This window comes from Tenrec ecaudatus, chromosome 1 (assembly GCF_050624435.1).
Source record: "Tenrec ecaudatus isolate mTenEca1 chromosome 1, mTenEca1.hap1, whole genome shotgun sequence".
Lineage (NCBI taxonomy): Eukaryota > Metazoa > Chordata > Mammalia > Afrosoricida > Tenrecidae > Tenrec > Tenrec ecaudatus.
In genome coordinates, this window is record NC_134530.1 from 125,849,413 (window position 1) to 125,872,126 (window position 22,714).

General features: G+C 39.4%; 1 protein-coding gene across 2 annotated transcripts in view; it reads left to right on the forward strand.

The window, feature by feature from the left end:
- The window catches only part of FNBP1L (formin binding protein 1 like), a 104,144-nt gene extending 87,835 nt beyond the window's left edge, over positions 1-16,309 (forward strand). Inside the window, exons 10-15 of one of the 2 annotated variants that reach the window (XM_075558525.1) lie at positions 4,677-4,786; positions 6,966-7,098; positions 7,458-7,552; positions 10,300-10,448; positions 12,681-12,839; positions 14,055-16,309. In XM_075558525.1, the coding sequence (XP_075414640.1) occupies positions 4,677-4,786; positions 6,966-7,098; positions 7,458-7,552; positions 10,300-10,448; positions 12,681-12,839; positions 14,055-14,062 (654 nt within the window). In that variant the 3' untranslated portion in view covers positions 14,063-16,309. The other variant, XM_075558517.1, reaches the window with a different exon arrangement.
- The last annotated feature ends 6,405 nt before the right edge of the window (positions 16,310-22,714 follow it).

Here is a 22,714-nt window from a genome sequence, read left to right on the forward strand (position 1 = left end):
GTTCCCATTAACAGTAATCAGTTGAGGAATGTTAATATTTTCGGTTTGAAAGTGGAACTTTCCTGAGGGATGACTAATAACTTTTACTCTATAACTAGTTCATTTGCATTTCACTCCATTTTTTAAAAGCAATAGATTTTTAAGTAACACAGCTAAGCTTTATGCCTAGATTATTCGCAGGTTCATAGCCTCCCAGAGTTCTTCTCATCTTTCTTTCCAGAGCTTAGTTCTCAGGGTTGTGGTCTGTCTTCAAATGAAGTAACAGCTAATAACTTTAATAGCTTGACTGATCATCTTTTTAGCTCCATTGTTTATTTTTTTAAGTATAGTGAGTGTATGAAAATTTCTAGGTAATTGAGAGTAAGGCATTTTTATAGTGAACATGTATTTCTTTTCAAAAGAAAAAATGTAATGTTTTTACAAAGAATATCATTTTTATACCCCAGAATCTAAAATTAATGAGTATACATTTATTTTCTAATAAATAGTAAGATTATGTAACTGAAAACAAACACTTTATGTTTGAACTATAGCTATGGTAAGGTTTTCTGTAAAAGATATTGGCATAGAAATTAAACATGTACATCATGTGAAATTTCAAAGATGAAAATGATCATATAAAATACCAAATTCATATTATATATTTCTTGTCCATACATGATTTTATTTTGATAACATTTAATGAAGACATGAATTTTGGTGTTTAAGCTGCCTTATTTCCTTACCAGATGTTTTATCATAGTTAAACAGGTTGTGCTTTTTGTTTCTTAAAACTACTGACAGTCTAAAGAATGTTAAGCTTAATTTGGAAAGATAATGGATAACATGCCATCTTTGCTTATCATCATAACCATTAACACATATGGCCAATTAATCATAGATAAGGGGTAGATATTTTTGTCAGATATTTATTAAAATGTATATTGTTTTGTAAAATTCTGCCTGACATCTCCCGACCCCCTAAAAGCATCATGATTTAGAAAACGGTTAAAAACCAAACATGTAAGGACTGTGAGTTCTGTGCAGGTTAACTTTCTGGAGAAAGCTGCATGGTATATTCTGGGCAGGAGAGTGTGTGAGTGTGATGTCTGCCCATGTCTGTGTCTGTATTTGTGAGTCTGTGTGTCTGACGTTGGGATAGCTGCAGACCAGACGCAGTGCCAATTTCAGAATCCTCCTCACCAACCGACGGTCACAGTGCGTTAGCGACACATGCAGGGTATTCTGTATGTGAGAACACTCTGGCTGACCTGTCCCGACTATGTACCATTTCATAGTTTCAGAAAGAATACATCTTAGTTTTCTATAAGTTAACATTTATATTTAGTGTTGCATTTTGAATACATGGATTTAAAAACAAAGACTGAAGAATATAAACTATTTTTAAAGCCAAATTAAAAACTATCTTTAGGAAATATTTATGGGGAAACATGAATATCTAGGTAACTCATTTTAAATGATTTTGATGATAATATGCTTTTAATGTGTCAGAGTATAAAACACCTTAAGCTAATGAAAGTATAATTGTTTCCTTCATCTAACACATTTAAATTAAAAACTAGTTTGAACTATAAAAATTTAGATGGTGGTTACCTCTCAATATCTTCATAGAAATCTTTTTAAAATGACAACTATTCATTCTTGAATGTTCTGCTTTTCAAATACTTGTATTTTGAGAATATGAAGAGCTATATAAATAAAATCTATTTGTATGAAGATTTTCTTTAAAAAGTATGCCTTATTGACAGAATAATTACCATTTACTTTTGAGTTCCAGTGTCGTAAACTTAGAAAATATCTGCCCATTATCATCAGTGTATGCTTTTTATTTTTTTGCAATTGATTTAATTTTCCAAAATGTGCTTCAAGTTGCTTTTCTGACATAATTATTTGGATTGTGAAATGTACTTAATTTATTATACTATTGTGAAAAAGTATAGGTTATTGCATCTTCTATATTATGATTTCATGTGAATAATTTACCATTTCTTTCTGTTTTCCATTGAACTATTCAGTGGTCGGTGAAGATGGTAAGCCTCATGTGCGGATCTGTATATTGTGCCAACATTAAATACTCTCAAAACATTGTTTTGTTTAAAACAAGCTGTAAAGTTCATCAACACGTTTTCACCTGTGTGATTTTTCTTTTGATTCTGTATCCAGTGTTCTGGCATATGCCAGTACCTACCTCTGAATTTCTTTGTACAGTTAATTGTAGCCAGCCTGTTAAGTTCTTACATGTTACTGGGAGACATCCTTGTCATGTAAGAGAAGAGGACAAAATTATTGTTGAATATTAATTTTAAAGTTACATGATGAACAGAAGTTCAAGTCTGATACAAAAGAGAAATGTAACAAAAATTATTGTTGGTTCCTTTCAAGAAGAGCATATAAATTTGATTTTTAGTTTATCACAAGAATCATTAGATTTTCCAAAAATAAGAAACATAGTTTTCCTATCAGTTTCATTGTGGTGTTCAGTGCTGTACTTTTTGTTTTTCATTGTTGAAAGAGAAGCACAAGTAATCTAAAATTGTGTGTTCGTGTGTGTGTGTGTGTGTGTGTGTGTGGAATATCCCTTTGCACTTTCATTTCAAGCAAATTAATGGAACCAGAAATTATTGGTGCCTGTGTAGTTTCTCTCTCTGTTTTGGTGGAAAATAGACCATTCTTTTTCTTGCTGCTACCGTTGGACCTTTGAATTCCCTTGTAGTAGAAGTTGCTAAGTGTCTCAGAGGGCTTGTTTACATCCAAAAGAGATAGAATGAGTCTAGTTTTCATATTGTATAAAAGATTAAGTTATGTTAAAATGAGATATTAGAAGTACACATGCTAAGGTGTTTTACTAATAAATTTGACAACAAAGTTTGATTAGGGATTAATAGAACACTGGACAATTTACTATAATAGGTCTGGAAAATTACTGAAATGTTTTTCATTAAATGACTTCAAAAATTTAAAGATATATAAATGAGAAAGTTTTATCTTTGGCACATATTAAAATTCTTTTAAAAATCTGTATCCAAAATTAGATTAAATCTGACAATTTATGTTGAAAATTTGTTACTGCGTTTAAGGATGCCTCACACTGCAAGTTCTGTCCATTGATTTAGGTCAGATTTGGCTGATTGACTGATTCTTGCTCTTGGTAGAGTAGAAGATGGAAAAACAAAAGCCTCTTACACAGAATGCCCTACTTTTTTTAGTTAGGCGTATTGAATGTGCATCTTGTGCACCCCACTGGGGACAGATTCCAGGAGTTCTATTATTAATTAAATGTTACATTCCATTATGGCTCATCCTAAATGTGAGTTTTCTTTCTCCTTTTTTTTTTTTTTTGGTTAATTATTAAGTAAGTGAAGCTTTCTTAGAGATGGTGCAGTAAAGCTCCAGTCATTTTATTATGTCACAGGCAGAAATGGCCCAAAGAAGAGAATGCCCATGTATATTTGTTTTGGGGATCATTTTAGCAGCATTTAAAATAAATGCAATTGTATTTTCTTAAAAATCACCATTTGGAGAACAAAAATAAGGAATGATAGATACCAGCAACTTTTGAAGTATACAAAAACTTACATAAATAAGAGTTTATATTAAATGACATCAATAGTTGCTAACACTGATTCTGCTGAGTAATCTAATAGCATAGCTAATCTAGCCGATTAAAAAGACAAATTAATCCAGAATTCCATATCAAATCATATGTTTTTTTGAGGGAGCCATGAGAGCTTTGTTAGCACCCAGTACACAGACCAATGGGTGGGTTGACAGGCCAGTGGTTTAAAGCATAAAAGGAAAGTTTATATCTTTCTTTTAGAAACAACTGGAGTTGAAAATAGACTCCATGTTGGAATATAATATATACTTAAATTTGACTCAGCGTGTAGTTCAACATTTTCTTTTTAATGGTCAGATGTGTTTTGGCTCTGAGTAATGGTTTAACAAATCCAGTCATTCAAAGATTGTATTTAGTATCCAGGTATGTTTATTAATGAGATTCCCCTTTTGAGGAAGGGAGCCTTTGGCATCGTGGCTGCATGTTGAGATACTAACCACCAGGTCAGCACTTGGAAGCAGCAGCCAGCCGTGAGAGAAGGACGAGACTGGCTCCTCCAGTAGAGTTACACAGGGGCAGCGCTGCCCGTCTCTCAGGGTCGATGCGAGTCAGGATCCACTTGATGGCAGGGAGGGTTGCTTTTTTCTTTTTTGGTTTTTAAGAGGTAAGTTGCTTACTTAGCTGAGTTCTATAAACTGATCTTTTCAGTTTGAACATTTGTAATGTGCTGACTATCAGCAATGAGTTTGACTGGGGAATGTGGTAATAGGTTTTAGATGAAGCAGTACTTTGTGTGGATGAGAAATGTTACATGTTTTCACATTGTTGTTGTTGCTGCTGAATAAAGACGCATATTGTATTTATTTAACTGCCAAGACTTGAAAATGATGTAATGCAGATTCTGTATCTGGTGATTATCTTTTCCATTTCATTGCTTTATTAAATAACTGAGTTTGAGCTTTTTCCTCCACATAGTTATTTGAATTAGTATTCATGTACACATACCTATATAGCATATTGCTTTTGCTTTTAAGCAGGTTGTTTGGGGCTAATTTGATTTATTTAATTAGTATTTTTAAAATAAAATGTCTTTCATGATGCTTTACCCCTCTTTTCACAGGGCCCAGCACTGGAGGATTTCAGTCACCTGCCACCAGAGCAGAGACGCAAAAAACTGCAGCAGCGCATTGATGAACTGAACAGAGAGCTGCACAAAGAATCAGACCAAAAGTACATTTCTCTCGAGCATGCTATTCTCTTCTCAGGGTCTCGTTTGATGATGTGTTTTTAAATGTGATGTTCATAAAGTTCAAAAACTATACATTGTGTTTAAGTATCTTTGAAGGGATTATGTACTCCTAAACTTTGAACATGTTAGGGTTTTCGGGTCACCAACTATAAAATGGCCTGTTAGGGAATTTTTGTTACAGATTTTTCTTGGATGCTCATATTATATACTTATGCCTCCTATAAATTTTCAGAGTACCTTGATGATTGTTATCAAGAATTGTCCAACCAACTGACATTAACCATCTCTTACACTTTGACCACTGTTCTTTGAGTTAGGTATATTAAATGAGTTTAACAGCAACTTGAATCTATAATTATTTTATTTGTAGGAAAACATGTTGACAACCAGTGCTTTATTAGTCTTTGCTTCATATTTGTTCACACGTGGATGTAGGTTTTTTTCATTTTTCGCAGCAAGTTCTTTTTAGGTCTACATTTTGAATTAAAGTAAAGAGCAAATTGAAAGTTTTAAAATTGGATGCAGAAGACCTGTTAAAGAGGTCTTGACTGTGTACATTCACATAGAAGATAAAATCGAGGCTTAAAATTTTAACATGAATTATCCCAACGTTGGTATTGATAGTTGATCATAAATAGTACAATAGTAGCACAAACACTTTTTAAAGCAAAATATTTCTTACTAGAGCAACATATAGTCCTTGAAAATTTTTAACAGAATCTGATACTTGGTGTTTACTATATGTAACAGATTGTAGCGGAACTATAAACCCCAAAAAGCAAACCTGTTGCCATTGAGTTGATTCCTATTATAGCCACACTCTTGGGCAGCGGGTTTTCAACCTTTCTAATGCCCTGACCCTTTAATACAGTTCCTCATGTGGTGACCCCCCAACCATAACATTATTTTCATTGCTGCTTCATAACTATAAGTTTGCTACTGTTATGAATCAAGAGACCCCTGTAAAAGGTCTTTTGATGCCTTTTGAACACCCCCCTCCCCCCAAAGGAGTCATGACCCACCAGTTGAGAACCACTGGATTAGAGGTAAGAGCCATCAGGGGATTTTATAATCCTGGTTAAAGCAATGAAAACTAGGGCATGGAAATAAAAAGAGGAATAAATAAAATAATTCCAAAGACTTAGTGGGTCAGGTTTTTTTACCTGATTGATGTTTGTTAAGAGAAAAAATAGAGGAGTAACAACAACAAAAAGTTTGTAGAAAAAATTAATTTGGGATTAAGATCATGGTTATACTTATTTGATTGTTAAAAATCTATATGGAAAGAAGGCTCAGTTGAGTTTTGGTATTGTGAATCAAGAACTTTATGAAAGGAAGAGAGCTGGAGGATAATATATGTAAGAAATATCAAAAGAGAAGTGATAATAAAATGATAGGTCATTTCAAAGAGCAATGTAGGATGAGATGAAATGAGACCTTTGTCACTTCACGCAACATTAATTTAAAGGCTGGACATTTAAAGTGGAGAGGTTGCGCCACTGAAAGAAATTTTGAGCAAACAGGTGAAAAAGGAAGGAGACTGGACTCTGGAGTCCAGGGAGAAAGACCATCAGAGAATGCTGGAGTCAAGAGCCTAGAGTTAAGGAGAGCTGAGCATCACCTACTGTGATTAGAGAAGAGGAGGTGGTTAAGAGGAACTGCAAATGTGATTGCATTTGGAGGAAGAAGGGCAAGTCAAAGAGTACATTGCTATTTCTAGCAAAAAGGAGGAGGAGGAGGAAGGAGGGTGCTATGAACTGAGATACAGAATGGGGTGGGATAGTGTGGCTGGATGGGAATGTAATGTGTGATTTGGAACATGCTGAATGAGAATATTCAGGAATATTCTAGCCCTTGATTGAATCGATCTATTAGATGGAGGTGGCTGTGTGTTATTTAGGAAGCAAGAAATGAGAAGTGGTATTTTACTATTTTGTTTAAGTGGGATAATGTTTCAAATCTTCCAAATGACTGTCTTCCTAAATTATTAACTACTTTATTATGCAGCTTGTCATTAAGCAAGTAATGCTTGACTAAACTCAAAAGAGTTAAGGCTATATATTAGACTTGGCTTCTTGTGTATGAGTCCTTAAAATCAAATAAAACTTCTTTCATCTGGAAGCATATGATGTGTGTGTTCAATTCTATGGTTTCTTTCAGAGATGCACTCAACAAAATGAAGGATGTGTATGAGAAAAATCCACAAATGGGAGATCCTGGGAGTTTGCAGCCCAAATTAGCAGAGACTATGAATAATATTGACCGTCTGCGTATGGAAATCCACAAGAATGAGGTAGATTTTCTATTCAGCAATTGCTTGTTTTCATTAGCTTTGCTATGATAAATTGGTTTTTGCTACAATTACTTTCAAAGATTAATTAATTATAGGGCTTATGGTCTAAAAGTAAGGCATAATTATGATATATAATTTTTGGAATTAAATATTCACTGAAGTGTTTTCTGGTTTAAATTTAAACCTTTATATAACAGTTAAACACATACTTGTTTTTGCCAGCTGTAATGTTGATCATTGACCATATTCAATAAATCCGTTCCCTGATCTCCAAGAAATACATAATTGTAAAATATCAAAGCACATTTTAAATGTACGAGCTTTCAAAAATATTGAACTCTGTTATTTTCCCCCCTAAGGCTTGGCTCTCTGAAGTTGAAGGCAAAACAGGTGGGAGAGGAGACAGAAGACACAGCAGTGACATAAATCATCTTGTCACACAGGGACGAGAAAGGTCAATTTTTTATTTTTTGCATGTTACTCGTATTTCTCCTTTTCCTCCAAACTTTTCCCACCCCTTTGTTCTAAACTTCATGTAGTCCCCTTTTCTTTCATCCTTAATAAGTTTAGCCTTTAATAATCTGGCTTCTAAACCTACATACTTTTCTGTTTCTTCACAATAGCCACAGGTAGGAGTATGAGAGTGCTCAGTGATGGAGCTAAATTCCATCCCATTTTATGATTGTAGAACAACTTTAGATTAATAGAAAATTTGCAAGGAAAATACAGAGTTCTCAAATATGCCCTTTCTTCCCTTATGCTTTTTCTTATTATTAGCATGTTGTACACAAGGGATGCCATGAGTTGAAATCCGAGATCATGCTAATGTTCTCAGTCTTTTATTTTCCTAAGAGGTCGATTAAAATACCATCATTGAGGCTGTTAGTAATAAATGAACTCATGTGCATAAAGCTCATAGTAATATAGCACCTGGCAGGAAAATGGGCTTAGCAATGGTGGTTCCTCTTCTCCCTGTTAACACTTTTTGTAATCGTATTTATTTGTGGTATATCAAGATGTACCCTCCATCCACTTATCTTTGCTATTAGGTAAACTCTAGAGTAAAAGGATCTAGTCTCCCTGGCATGCACTGTCTAAGCATATGGCTTTTAGCCTTGCTGAAAGTACTGTTAAACCTAATTTTGTAGGTGTTTTTTTTTTCTTTCATGATTAAAATCTTGTCACTGCTTTTATTTATTTTAACATTTTGTAAATTTGGTAAAGGCTTTCAGAACAGATATTTTCTATTCAATAATTCGTGCATACTTTGTTCCATATTATTGATTGCAATCCCACAATGGTATCTCACTTGTTCTTGTGTTTCCTGTTTCCATTTGCCGTTTTTTCATACCTTCCCTTGAACTTGGGCCTTAGGCAAATGCTGTCCACTCATAGAAAATGATTACTTTAAAATATGTGACATTCACTAGAGTTATTATTTCCCATACAGATCTATCTGTATGTTGTTTGGCTGAAAATTGAGCCATGGGTGTATGTTCATTTTCAGACCTGAAGGTGACTCTAAGGCCTGACAGTCTTGAGGTGGTAGGGGAGGTGTTCCACCAGTCTTCGCAGTGATGCTGGTTGCTTAGGATTCTGAGATTTCTTTCACATTTTCCTCCCACTCTATCCAGGGCCTTCTAACGTGATCTCTTTCAGAGCAGTTGGTCGTGGTAGCTGGGCACAGGGTCATGGAGACTAATGTTTGCAATTAATGTCTATTTGTTGCTCACAGATGCCTTCGATTTTCATCACTCTCTTTAAATTATGAACCTAATTTCTCTTTGAGTAAAAACAGTCAACAAAATTGAGATGCTGGTTAGGCAGGGTTCTCTAGAGAAACAAAACCGGAACACTTAGGAATACGTATATGGATAGGGCTGTACAGCAAGAAGGAACATAATAGCTCAGTAGTCCACAGAGCAGTACAGAGGGCTCAGTTCATCTCACTTGTCTGAAAGTTTAATACACTCATGTGGGCTGCCTGGTCCAAAATCAGGGAAATGACAGCAGAGTCCTCCCTGGGGCAGGGCAGGCAGAGTGTGCCCACAGGCAGCAAGCAGCAGGAGGGGTCAGCATCAGTCAGGAGCTCGGGAGTTTAGCGAAGCAGGCCAGAATGGGATATCGAACTCAAGCAATATAAGGTGACAGGATCCACCAATCTGAAGCTCAATGGGTCTCAAAGGAGCCTTAAGCTCTAGCAACATGATCCACGGTTTGGCTTGGCCCACAATTAGTGTAGCTCACAAGTTGTGGCAGAGAACTAGCTAAAGCAGTTGCATGCTAGTCTGATCACCAGAGGGCAAGAGAGTATGGGTGGGCCTTTCAGAGCCATTTATCTCTTTGCCCAACAATCAGACTGCAACTTGATTAACCCCACATGTTCCTAATAGCCAGTTTGGTACAATAAACCTAACTATCATAGATGCCTTCTGATTACTTACCTTTTTTGAATTACTGATTTTCCTGTTAACATGATTTAACTAGAAATTTACTGTCTGCCTTGGTTGGGACTTTATTGGCTAATTTCAGAGTGAGCTTGTCCTATAAGCTCAGATGGTGTCTACAGGGTGTTTTGTTTTGCTCTACTCTGGTGACTTCATTATGCAGTTGAATATGTAGTCTTCCGAAGCCCTAGGCTAAGATTCCTCCAGTAGAAGAGACAGTGAGCTTTTCAGCGAGCTGAAGTCCCTGTGTATCTCTGTATCTGGTCGGATTACAGGCCTACTTATGAATTATGTCAGCCATATACGTGCTGTGTTTAAATGGCCCTCTGGATCCAGGATGGAAACACCTCCACCTGAAGCCTGTGAGCTGTACTTGGCTCTGAATCTTTCCCCAAGGAATCTCTGGGTTCTTTGGACACAAGAAGGGGGAGGAGAGACAAGTCCTGAGTGATGAGATGCAAGTTGTGCCTACCACATTTTTCCATTTTGTCTCTGAGAGGTGATTGTAAGATGTATTTACAGTATGTGTATAAATCACTGCAAGCTTTTGATTCCTTCCCCCCCCCCCCCAGAAAATACAGCAAAGAAACATCCCATATTAGAAGCAATTTATATACTCAACGTTTAAGAAAATAAGGCTTGAATTTTGAACTGTTTTTGATTCCTTGATTTGATCCTGAAGTGATCAACTTGTGGTTAATGGGAGGAGTTTCCTTGTGAGTGACTTGATCAGAGACACTTTGATGCTTTGTAGCCCTGAGGGAAGTTACACCGATGATGCCAACCAGGAAGTGCGTGGGCCACCGCAACAGCACGGTCACCCCAATGAGTTTGATGATGAATTTGAAGATGATGAGCCTTTGCCTGCTATTGGACACTGCAAAGCTATCTACCCTTTCGATGGTATGATTTTCTTCATATATTATACTCTATAAAAATGAATTTCTTCAAGTCTAAATGTGTATCTGTTTAGTATCCCTCGACAAATAACATGAAGGTAAGTTAGACAGTGTTGCTACTGGTATTCCAGTTCATAAGTGCATGGGTGTATTCAAACAAAGCTTGTTGAAGCCTGTTTGTGTGACAAGTAGATGACTGCAGACAAGGCCTGTCCCTAATACACTTGTCTTGGTTTCATTGAGGTGCCTTTAAAAACAAATCTAATTGAAACCGCAACTTCGAATAGGACCTGCTGGATCAGTTAAGGTCAGGGCAAAGGCCGTTCAGAAGTCTCTGGCGACCAGGTGTTTGAATTGCCAAGGGTTAACCTGGATAGATTGTTTTGAACATGTTCTAAGAAAATGGAAAACTGTATTGATGAGAAAAGGCCAGGAAGTTTGCACTGAAGAGTTTTTTCTATCATGACAATGCACCTGCGCATTGTTCAAAGGTAGCGAAGGCTCTCTTAGGAGAATTTCATTAGGAAACCTTACCTTATCCTTACTATGACACTGAACTTACCCTTTCAAATGTCTTTGTTGTCAAAATTTGAAGATCATTTAAAATGAACATAATTTGAGTCCCTGAGGGAAGCCATGTCTGCTGAATTTGTGTGTTGGCCAGGGGCGGAGGGGGCCGTGTAAATCCAGAGAGATGGAAGCATTGGTTTCAGAAATCTCTAGGTGGAGAATATGTTGAGAAACAGTAGCTTCTCATTTTGATATTTTTGTTTACTAGCGGTTTCATTGGTTTTTTTTTTAGCAATACTTTTTGACTTACCCTTAGACATTGTCAAAAAATTAAAATTTCGGTTTGTGTAAGTACTTTTGTTTCAACTTACATATTTATAGAGAATCTTCTTTTGATTTTGTACATAGTGTTGAAAGAAAATTATGTTATCAGCATCCTAATGTAGGTCAGTATTGGCCTCCTAATGTTTGCTGATCAACTCTGGTTGATACAGAGTTCCCCCTAGAGATCTTAACTAATGGCTGCATGTATTCAATGAAGACAGAGCAGGTGGAACACAACACAGCTCAGGAAGTAGAAGGCTGGTAGCTATCACTTCATGCCTTCCCTCGCTGCTTACTGGCAGTGAGGTTAAGGTGAGTGTGAGTGTAAAAGGCAGGGTATAAGGTTAGATGGCGTAGCCATATGCCGCCGTCTTTTTCTGACTTTAGGCTGCCTTGCACGTAAGGTGGGGAGATGATGTGTAGGTGTTCCAGCTCTGCCATTCTTTCGTCTGGGAGGAAAGTAAGGACTGGTGGCTGTCTGCTGCAGGTTTTCAGTAACCGGTGAAAAATCCCTAAAACACAGGAGCAGAGGGACACCTCCACAGATACGTTGTTGCGAAATGGTATATGCTCTAAGGCCCTTCCCCACCTACCTACTACATTGGATTTTAAATTGACTAGGCTTTAATTACTTCACATCTGATATGAGATATTGCATAAGATCTTGCTACAGGGTTATTTAGTGAGTGGGGAAGGACTTTAGCATTTGCCAGTGCAGATTCCCTGTAGAAAATGACTCTTGATAAGCAGCATGGGTGTGGTTGGGGATGGGAAAGGAGGCTCGGAGGCTGGTGGTGCTTTCAAAGGATGTGACCATTCTGCTCCTGCCACCACCAGAGATGAACTTGAATTTCTCTCTCTGCTCTCTTCTCAAACCATAGTATTTGCCTCTTTCTTCTCATCCTCTCACTGACTTGCTACTAGAATTGGAATAATGAAATAAGATTTAGAATTCTTGTTGCATAACACATATAATGTCACTATGACTGGTGTCGTGGTTGAGCGGTTTGAAACCACCAGCTATTCTTGGGAGAGAGTCAGGGCTTTCTACTCCAGTAAAGAGTTAGAGTATTGAAAACTCACAGGGGCAGTTCTACTCTGTCACACAGGTTCGCTATGCGTTGGCATCGAATTATGGCAGGGAGTTGGGTTTTGGTAGCTCATCACTTCATCTGTTCATGAGGGTTCTGTTGATGCCAATCTCAACGGGTTATTGTGCAGCTCATATGAGCCAGCATGTATGTGAAGGGTAGGCTGTGAAACATCTTAGAAATGTTATAAGCAAGAGTTACTGGGTTTCTTGATTCCAGTTAATGTTTAATAATGTTTTGTATTTGTCAACTTTTATTAAAAATTGTAACTGGGCATAAAGTATGCTTGAACTATGAAAACTCTCACCTAGGACACAATGAAGGTACTCTGGCCATGAAAGAAGGTGAAGTTCTATACATTATTGAGGAGGACAAAGGTGACGGATGGACCAGAGCTCGAAGACAGAACGGTGAAGAAGGCTATGTTCCCACGTCATACATAGACGTGACTCTAGAGAAAAACAGTAAAGGTGCAGTAACTTATATCTAAACTAACTGTGCTGTGCTTGACATAAGAACAATAAGATAAAATGAAAGCGCACTCATCAGGTTGGAGAAGAGAAAACTTAAAGGGCACCCAAGACTTGTTCACTATGTGAGCAGAGTGTAGGCTTGATCTTAGAGATGTGACAAGAAGAGGTTCTCATGATGTTTCACCGTTTGAGTGGTGTTGGTGTGAAGCTTACTTGGTGCCCTTGCTCTATGTCCTGCTTCAGTCTGTGTGAAGGATTTGTGTTTTGCTGGCTTATAGATCATAGAATTTGAGTTATTGGATAGGACTCCATCCGCTTCAGATTATACAGTGACTGTAGTGAATTGACTTAAGTAAGTTACGCTCTGAATGCTACAGAAAACTGATTCCCAAAGGAGTGGTCTCTTCTAGGAGTTGGGAATTTTAGCTATATTTTTCAAGAAGAAGAATAGTCGATTAATGGGTAAAATAGTGTATTGTGATGATTTTCTTTTGCCTTCTACTTCTAACTCTGATTTCCTAAAGGAAGAAAACATGGCCCTAGGACATAATCTATTTAAGTAGTAGGGTAATAAAGAGACCTTCAAAATAGACCAGCCTGGTCTAATATGTTTCTAATAATGTGCACGCTCCCTTCTTAATTAATCATAGGTTTGTACTTTTCATTTTGAAAAGTCCTTTTGGGAAATACCACTTCAGTGGTGATGTAGGGTTTAGTGGTGACATATTGGAAAATGCATTCTAAATGAACTCAGGACATCTTGATTGGAGACGAAGTACTGGCAAACACTTGTAAAAGGAAAGGTTTTTATTTTTAAAACTGGCTGATCTGGTGAAGATACCTGTATCACCTTTTAGGGCATTTCCTCATTGTAGCTGAATCATTTTTATTTTGCTAGATTACTTTTCCCCCAATGAATTTCAACAAGCATTGGTTGTAAACAGGCATACAGTCAATCCCACCGTTTTCTCACCAGGCCTGTGCAACTTGACTTGTATGATCACATCCTAGGTCGGTTGATGGGGAAACAAGGTGAGGGAGGAGCAAAGAGGCCTCCCCTTAACTTGGCACGTGCTCCTGATTTTTGGGGTGTTCAGTAGCTGGCAATAAAATGTAGAGACATTTAGGGCGGCCACTTTTGAACTGAACACCCTTTTGGTCTTACCAAAGGTCTTCAGTAATTGTTCTTTTCTTTTTCCTCCTGGACTGCAGGTTCCTGAAGAGGGTTTCTGAGGAAATGGGCAAGATGTTGAAGGAGGTTACATGCAGCTGCTTTTGGGGGGAGGGTCTTAGAATTTTCAGGCTCAAAGAGAGAGAAGCAAGTTGCATGAGTGCATGCAGACATGATTATTTTTTACTAACTTCATTAGCATTTCCATACATTGTGTTTTATAATCCCAACCCTTAAATTCCTAGTTCTCCTTATGAAGGAGAGGGGGCAAAAAGTGTGGCTGACCTTTTCTTCCACGTATTTTACTGATGTTTCAAATCAGCAAGAGCTCAGAGCCGTCATTAACTTTGTCTCACATTTGGCTGTCCCAACAGGACTGTCTCCATCCCAGCTCTCTCTTAATTGGCTTTTAGATCCGTTGTCTTCTAGAATCCTTGCCATCTGTCAGTGTCTGCCTGCGCCATCTCCGTGCTCGCGTAACATCCTGTTGCATGTCGAGAGTGATCGGGCTAGATTCTTCAGGCATGTCTGTATAATCCCCTGTTGTTGTCAGTGCCTCTGTTTTGTTCTACATCGGTAGTGCAAACCACTTTGTCCAAGCATCTCAGCACTAATGCGCCCATCCTAGTATTTGTGTATGCTGCTATAACGTCCCACTGCACAACATTCCAGTTTTGGCATTATGAAAAGAAGTAGCCAATGCACCTGAAGTGTTTGTGCTGAGAAAAAGGAAACATCTCTGCTCTAGCCTACAGCCCAGTGGAAAGAACTCTGTGCAACGTCCCATATCTGTCTTCAGCACCTCAGTCTGGGAAGCATTTCTAGTCAGCACTCAAGTCCTGGCATAACAGACACGGAAGATGCTCGCCACCTCAAGACAAAGGACTGTTTTCAAAAGTCAGCTGCTTCCATTCAAATGCTGCCTTAAACTCGAGTGCCTAAATCTGTTGATTGCCAACACTACCGCGACAGTATCCCACAAAGGGCTTTATGTGTCAGTGCAGCGCAACCTCCTTCAACACTGCAGCTCTGCTGCGGCTGCCGAAACCTCGGTAGGTGGCTTTAAGAGCTCTACCATGTCCCATGGTGCATCTTCAACTTTGTGCATCCAGCTCAAGGCATCGCCGAGTCCCTTGTCCTTTCCTCAGTGTTCCTAGCGAAGTTCTATGGATCCTCCCCTCTGTCTTTTAATTAAGGGTTATGAAGTCCTCATTTGATTCTTAACAATGATCATCTGTTTCGAAGTGATACTTTTGTTTTAAACTTGATATAAAAATTAGTGAAACTTTGTAAGGATCTTTGTGCACTTTTAATTGTAAAATGAACATTTCTTTGTTTATACCTGTAAATATAATTGTTGTTAGTGGCCCCTGTTGCTCATGTTGTCCTGCTTTGCATTTGTGGTTCTGTTGCTGACTTGGATCCTAACTAATTTCTTAGTAATGTTGTAATAGAGAAATGGGCGGGGCTTGGGTAGGGGAGGGGTATTTGTACCACTGAAACTTCATTAATTTGGTTCTTTACTGTTTTGAGGGAAGAAAGAGAATGTGAACTGGTCTGTGTATTCTTGTATTTTAAGCAATATTTTAGAAGCTGTGTGACTGCTTTAATAATTTTTCCCCAGTGTTATTTGAATCTTACTACCAGTTATACTAAAGCTGAATGACAATTGTGTGAACGTTAATAAAGCCTTTGTAAGATCAAGTATGCCACTGTTACACAGCTGATATAGAGTGTATTATCTTTGAGGCTAGTAAATGATAAAGTTTTAGATTTTGAATCTCGTTACAGGGTTATTTATATAATGTGACATTATTCAGTACTGACAGACTACGTGAAGTAGTTTTAAAATCTAGTGCTATTTTTGTTTTAAAGGTTAGCGATAAGGAGGAAATGTGATCTGGCTGTGTTTGTCTTCTGTACAAAGCCTGACGTGCTTGTATTTTTTGGCTAGCCGCCACGGAGGGCAAAGTTTAAGGCTTTCTTATAAGGACTAACTGTTCTTTTCAAGCGACTGTTTGTTTTTGTAAAAGCAGGATTTGCTTCCGTAGGAGGCAAGTTCTTCCCGTGGACTCGTGTAACCTGTATATGGATTATTACACTAGGAGAGACATTTGTACTTGCACAGTTTAAATCATTCTTAAATTTTGAACATGTGAATTGTCCCAAGAGGTCTTTAATTTTCCAGTAATTTTTACTCTTTGTGTGCACATGTTGATTTCTTAATGTTAAATGCTTTGTTTAAGATAGTGTTCTTGGTTGAAAATATTTTCATGGAATAAAGCAATCTTTTCAATGGTCAGCTAAGGTGTGTGATTTATTGTTACCTGGGGAACTAATGAGAAGTAACAGATGTGCCCTTTAATGTGCTGCGCTTCAGACTGTTCCGAGTGGGTGAGAGATTGCAGAAGGAGGAACATCTGTGTTGGACAAAACAGTTTGTAAAAGTCCTGTTTTACTTTCTCTCAAACGTTCTTAAAGGGAGGAAAAAAGCTAAACATTTCCTCAGAATGCACTTAAATGATGTAAAATAATTAGCTTTGTTTTACAGTAGTTGTGGTTGGTTCAAGGACTTTGCTGTTGTGTCACCCTCTCCTCCTCCCGTGAGCTGTGCCGCTACCTCAGACCGGAGCCAGCCACCGCAGCTGGCCGGCGCTTCCTAGTTCCTCTGGAGACAGCGCCGCGCCTTGCTGGTGTTTCTAAGCAGAGAAGGAGAGTGCTTTCCATAATGAGTGCCACACCTGCCATTTTAGGAACTCTACTGTCAGAAGATTTTTCTTTTTTTTTTTAAAGGCAGTCAGGAAATGTCAAAAGGGATTAAAGCTCTGAGAGCTCCTGAACAATGAAGGGCTGCAGCTCGCTTGGAGAGGGCCATGCAGGCCGTGCTGCAGGGAGAAAGGACCGAATGCCACAGCCTGGGATGAAGGGAGGACGGCGTAAACACACACAAGAAAAGCGCAAAACAACATGTGCACTTTGCCTCTTTCTGAACTAGATCAAATGCCTCCTGGTGACAGTACCCTTGAAGCGGTATTAATGACAGGAAAGGGCTCTCCAGACTTGCTAATAGATTGTCTTTTTTTTTTTTTTAAACAATTAGGGGCTCATACAACTCTTATCACAGTCCATACATATACATACATCAATTGTATAAAGCACATCTGTACATTCTTTGCCCTAATCATTTTCTTTTCTTTCTTTCTTTCTTTCTTTCTTTCTTTCTTTTTTTTTTCCCTTTTCTTTGTTAATAGATTGTCTTTATGACACTGTGTGTTCAAAAGAACAAAATCATATCCTTGTGAATGAGAGGGAGCGCAGAGTAGAGACCCAAAGCCCATCTGTAGGCAACTGGACATCCCTTACAGAAGGGTCGCGGGGAGGAGACAAGCCAGGGTGTGCAGTATAGCACCAGTGAAACATACAACTTTCCTCTAGTTCTCTAATACTTCCCCGACCCACCGCCACCCACTATCATGATCCCAATTCTACTTTACAAATCTGGCTGGACCAGAAGATGTACACTGGTACAGATAAGAGCTGAAAATACAGGGAAGAGCTGGAAACACAGGGAAGTGTAAGACATGAAAAAATAATTGACAAATTATCAAGGGTTCATGAGGGAGGGGGGAAAAATGAGCTGATACCAAGGGCTCAGGTAGAAAGAAAATGTTTTGAGAAAGATGGCAACAAATATACAAATGTGCTTGACACGATGTATGATTGATTGGATTGTGATAAGAGTTGTACAAGCCCAATAAGATGATTAAAAATAATAATAGAAAAGTAAAAATAAAAAATATGTGTTCAGGTGAAAAAAATGCTAACAAAACACCCAGCAGATTTCAACAAACTCATGTCCCTGGGATCAGATAAATTCTTTAGAGTCATTTGTAGTATTCTTAGAAACTGGAAGATATGTTTGAAAGAAGCGAAACACAAACCCTAAACCAGTTGCCATCCTGTTGATTCTGACTCACGATGCCCCTCATCTGGTGCGTTGGTGTGTGCCCGATGAGGTTCACAATGGCAATGATCTTTCAGAAGCAGGTGACCAGGTGTTTCTTCTGAGAGGTTTCGGGAGGCACTCCAACCTGCTGCCTCTTGGTTAGTAGACAGACACTTCCTTTTTAAACGACCCTGGGGTGCTGCAGAAACCAAGTGGTGTCAGATATTGAAGGGTAGGCAAGCAGGGTTTGTTTTTTTTATTTTAAAGCATAGTTTAAAGAGGGAAATTTTCTGGGAACGTTTTAAGCAGCTTGGGTAATTTTATCAGCATTTAGGAGGAAGTTATATAATGGGGGAATCTCTAGGTTCTTAAGCATTACTCATGGTGAATTAATCTCGTGCCTATTTTCAGATACAGATTGGGACCTCTGGCTATAATTAGTATCTTGATTTCATCACAAGTTCCGCCGTGTGGCAAAACTTCCGATTTTTTAGTAGAATGATGGCATTGCTGTGGAGGCCAGGGTCTTACAGGAAGCTGGTTTGGTAAGCCCAGAATGTCAACCCAGAAGAGAGTTTCTGGTGGGAAACCCCAGGGCTCTGGACTCAGCCTCTTTCTGTTAAACAGCAAGTTAGCTTTCATAGAACACCAGAAGGCAGGCTCATCAGTTGTAATTGATATAAAATTCTCCTGGTACTTTGGACTCTAGATTTACAGCAAGATAAAATTCAGGAAGGATAAGACATACAGTCTAACTGTAGGCTAAAAAGTAGTCACATAGTTGACCGAGACCTTATGAGAGGAACTGGGTTTGTAATTTTCATTTATGCAATTTATGTAATCAATATACCTATGAATGTTATGCACAATAATTCAATCTAGCATCCAATATGAGAAATAGAAAATCACCTTGCTCTCCTGGGGGAAACAACAACCCTTCATTTTATATTATTTTCTTTGTAGTTACACTTCGTAGATACCGTATATACTTGTGTATGAGCCGGATTTTCCAGTACATTTTTAATTCAATTTTGTGGTAAAGTTGGGTGCCTCGGCTGGTATTTGGGTCGGCTGATACTCGAGTATGGATGGTGATTCCCTCTGATGCAGATTCACTTGTTTCCGTGCTTGTGTAGGGCTAGTAGTCAGCTGGCACACACTGATTCTGCCATGTGGCTGTCGAGCGGACGCCATCCCACGGTGACTCCTTGTAGGCTCCGCAGGGTTTCCAAGACTTACCTTCCTGATGCAGATTCCCAGGCCTTCCTCCTGATGCGCCCCTTGGCGGACTTGAACCATCAAGCTTTTGGCTTGTATTTGAGTGCTTAGCTATTGGCAGCACCCACCCTATCGACCGTTATACACTGAAATAACTTCACATATTAGGTGGTAATTAGTAACTCTGAAAAGTAGTGAAACTAATAAAATGTAGAAGTTCCAATACATAGGATTTAACTCTGGAAAGCACACTTGACACTTAGCGATACCAATTTCTGTACAGGGAGAGCACAGCTGAAAGACTTACTGTAGATTTGCTGTTTCCGGATTAGGGACTCTTTCTTGGCTAGGAGAGAGTGGCCTGGGGAACCAAGTTGAGCAAGGTCTCTTTATCCCTAAGCTTGCATAGGGAAGGCAAGAAGAGAAATTTATTTCTGGGAAGATTAGAACAAAATGGTGTTAGGGGCACAGCCCCTCATGGTGCGGCTCTTAGTGCGTCTCTTGAGGTGTTTTTTAAAGTTTTGCTTTACTTGACAACTTCTATTGTGAGGTGCCTGCCTTGTGCATTTTGGGGAGGAGTGAGGAGGACTCAACTGGGACTCTTTGATATTCAAGAGTGCTTTTATAACGTGGTGGTACAAATGCTTTCTTCTCTCTCCTCCTTAACTGGTGTTCAGACAGGAGAATCAGGTTAATGTGCTCTCTCCATTCCCCAAACTTCCTTGCATGGAGAAGACCAAGCCACTCTTGTGCCGGGGCCAGCAAGCACCCTAGCACATTTGCCCCGTTCCTTTTTTATTTTCTGTCCTTCCCCCTTCAGCCTGTGTCATAACTGACAACCAGCCAATCACTACCTTACTGACCAGTGCTGATGGTTTTCTGATTGGCTTATATGGAGGACCCAATCCTGGGTATGGAATGAGACAGACAAAAAAAGCAAGCTCCCATTTCAAGCAGCCAAGATCAACAATCCCCACCCATCTCCCTCTCTCCTCCAACACTTATGCCATGGGCCGACAGAAGAATGATGAAATCGGCCTTTTAGGAAGTACAGCCACAATGCTCCTAGAGTGGAGGATAAAGAGACTTCGTCTCTTGTACTTCACACATGTTATCAGGAGACACCAATCACTGGGGAGTGGCATGCTTGGCAGAGCTTCAGCAGAAAAAAAGTGGGAGATACTCCATGGGATGGTTTGACGGGGCGGCAGCAACGATTGTGTGGCTGGCACAGGAATGGCAGCATTTTGTGCTGTAACACATAAGATCGACAGGAATTGGAGCTGACTCAGTGCGGCCTGTCAACAATGTACATTTGACCATTTAGGCTGTTTCTGGCATTTAACCGATATAAACAATGCTGCTATGAACACCTGTGCCTATGTTTCCTGATATGTTTCTCAAAGAGCTGTACCTAGGACAAGAATTGCTAGGTTGTGGGTTATATTTATCAGTTTAAAAAAACAAAACACACCACATCCCCTCCCATAAAGTGATGGTACCATTTGCATGTTCCCGCATACTGGACTAGATTATTCATGGTCCATATTCTTACCAACACTCGGCTGGCAGAGTCAGTCGGCTTCTATGCTCATGGCCTGTTGGCTGCTCTCAGTTCCTCCTTGAATGTTGGCCAGAGGCTTGAGTACTGAATGTTCCTTGCTCTGTGGGCCTTCCCACAGTAAGGAACAACTCTCCTCGGAAGAAGTACCGCCAAAACACTCCGTAGAAGCAAGGATGGTGAGACTGTCTCAGGTACTTTAGACATGTTATCAGGAGCAGCCAGCCCCTGGACAAGGTCATCATTGCTGGTACAGGGTCAGCAAATCAGAGGAAGACCCTTGGTGAGATAGCTTGATGAGTGGCTGCCTTACTGAGCTGGAAAACAGCAACGGTTGCGAGGCCGGTGCAGGACAGCCAGCCCCTGTGGAAGCATCACCGAAGAACACCTAGAGCACCTGGCTACCTCCAGAGTGAGTGATCCAAGGGCGAACACTCAAGACGGAAGTGGTAAGTCTTTTTATATCTTGGATGTGACACACCACTGCTTTTACCAGGCCACCCTGATGCACTGTGGGCATAAACCTCACATAACCGCCAGGAAGAAGCGGGCATGGGGGCGATATCTGAGGCTGCCTGCCAGGCTCACCCTTGGTTGGTTTTACTTTGCTAATGTCTACCCTGGGTGGTGCAGCTACTGTGCTCAGATGAGGAGTTTCAGAAGGCAGGCCTGTGATGTGCTTCTGAAAAACTCACCATTGGAGCCCTTGTGGCAAAGCCCAGGCCTACTCTTTCATGACCTGGAGTCACGTGAGTCAGGACTGACTTTAGGGCAACTAGGTTTCCTGTGATTGGGATGTCAATTGGTCAAGTCTTTTGTAACGCATGCCTTTTCTGCTGAAGAAAGGGCCCGATTTACAAGAAAGAAACCCTCAGCTTGTCCTTCTGCGTTAGGGTTTTATCACACACCATGTTAAGTTCTTAATTCATCTAGGTCATAGTTGATGTATGAAGGAACTTTTTTGTTTCATTTGCTCACAAAGTTGTTAAAAAATAAATGATTAAAAAGTCCTCTTTTCATCAGTATTCAACGAGGGCATTTCTAATGACTTTTTTTTCTAATGACATTAAAAAAATCATTTTGTTGGGGGCTCTTAAAGCTCTTATCACAATCCATATATCCATCGTGTCAAGCACTTTTGTACATGTGTTGCCATCATTTTCAAAGCATTTCTTTCTACTTGAGCCCTTGATATCAGCTCATTCCCCCCATTCCCCACCCTGGCTCCTCTATGAACCCTTGATAATTCATTAATGCTTTTTCCATGTCTTACCCCCACAGCTGTCTGATACATAGATCATTTTTGTCAGTTTCCCCTTTCTCGCCACGTTCCCCTTACCTTCCTAGTATTACTATTCTCATTATTGGTCCTGAGGGGTTTATCAGATCTGGATTCCTTGTGTTTCCAGCTCTTATCTGTACCAGTGCACATGCTCTGGTCTAGCTGGATTTGTAAGGTAGAATTGAAGTCATGATAGTGGGGGGGGGGGGGAGTGTTACATTACAGGAAAAGTTGTATGTTTCATCAGTGCTATACTGCACCCTGACTAGCTTGTCTTTCTTGTCACCCTTCTGACTGGATGTCCAGTTAACTACAGATGGGCTTTGCGTTGCCACTCTGGACTCCCCCTCATTCATAATGATATAATTTTTTTTGTCCCAGGTCTTTGATGCCTGATCCCTTTGACACTTCATGATCACACAGGCTGGTATGCTTCTTCCATGTGGGCTCTGCTTCTTCCATGTGGGCTCTGTTGCTTCTCAGCTAGGTGGCTGCTTGTTGATCTTCAAGCCTTTAAGACCCCAGATGCTATATCTTTTGATAGCCGGGCACCATCAGCTTTCTTCACCACATTTGCTTATGAACCCATTTTTTCTTTAGTGATCGTGTCAGATAGGTGAGCATCACAGAATGCCGGGATATTAGAACAAAGTGCTCTTGTGTTGCGGGAGTACTTGAGTAGAGGCCAATGTCT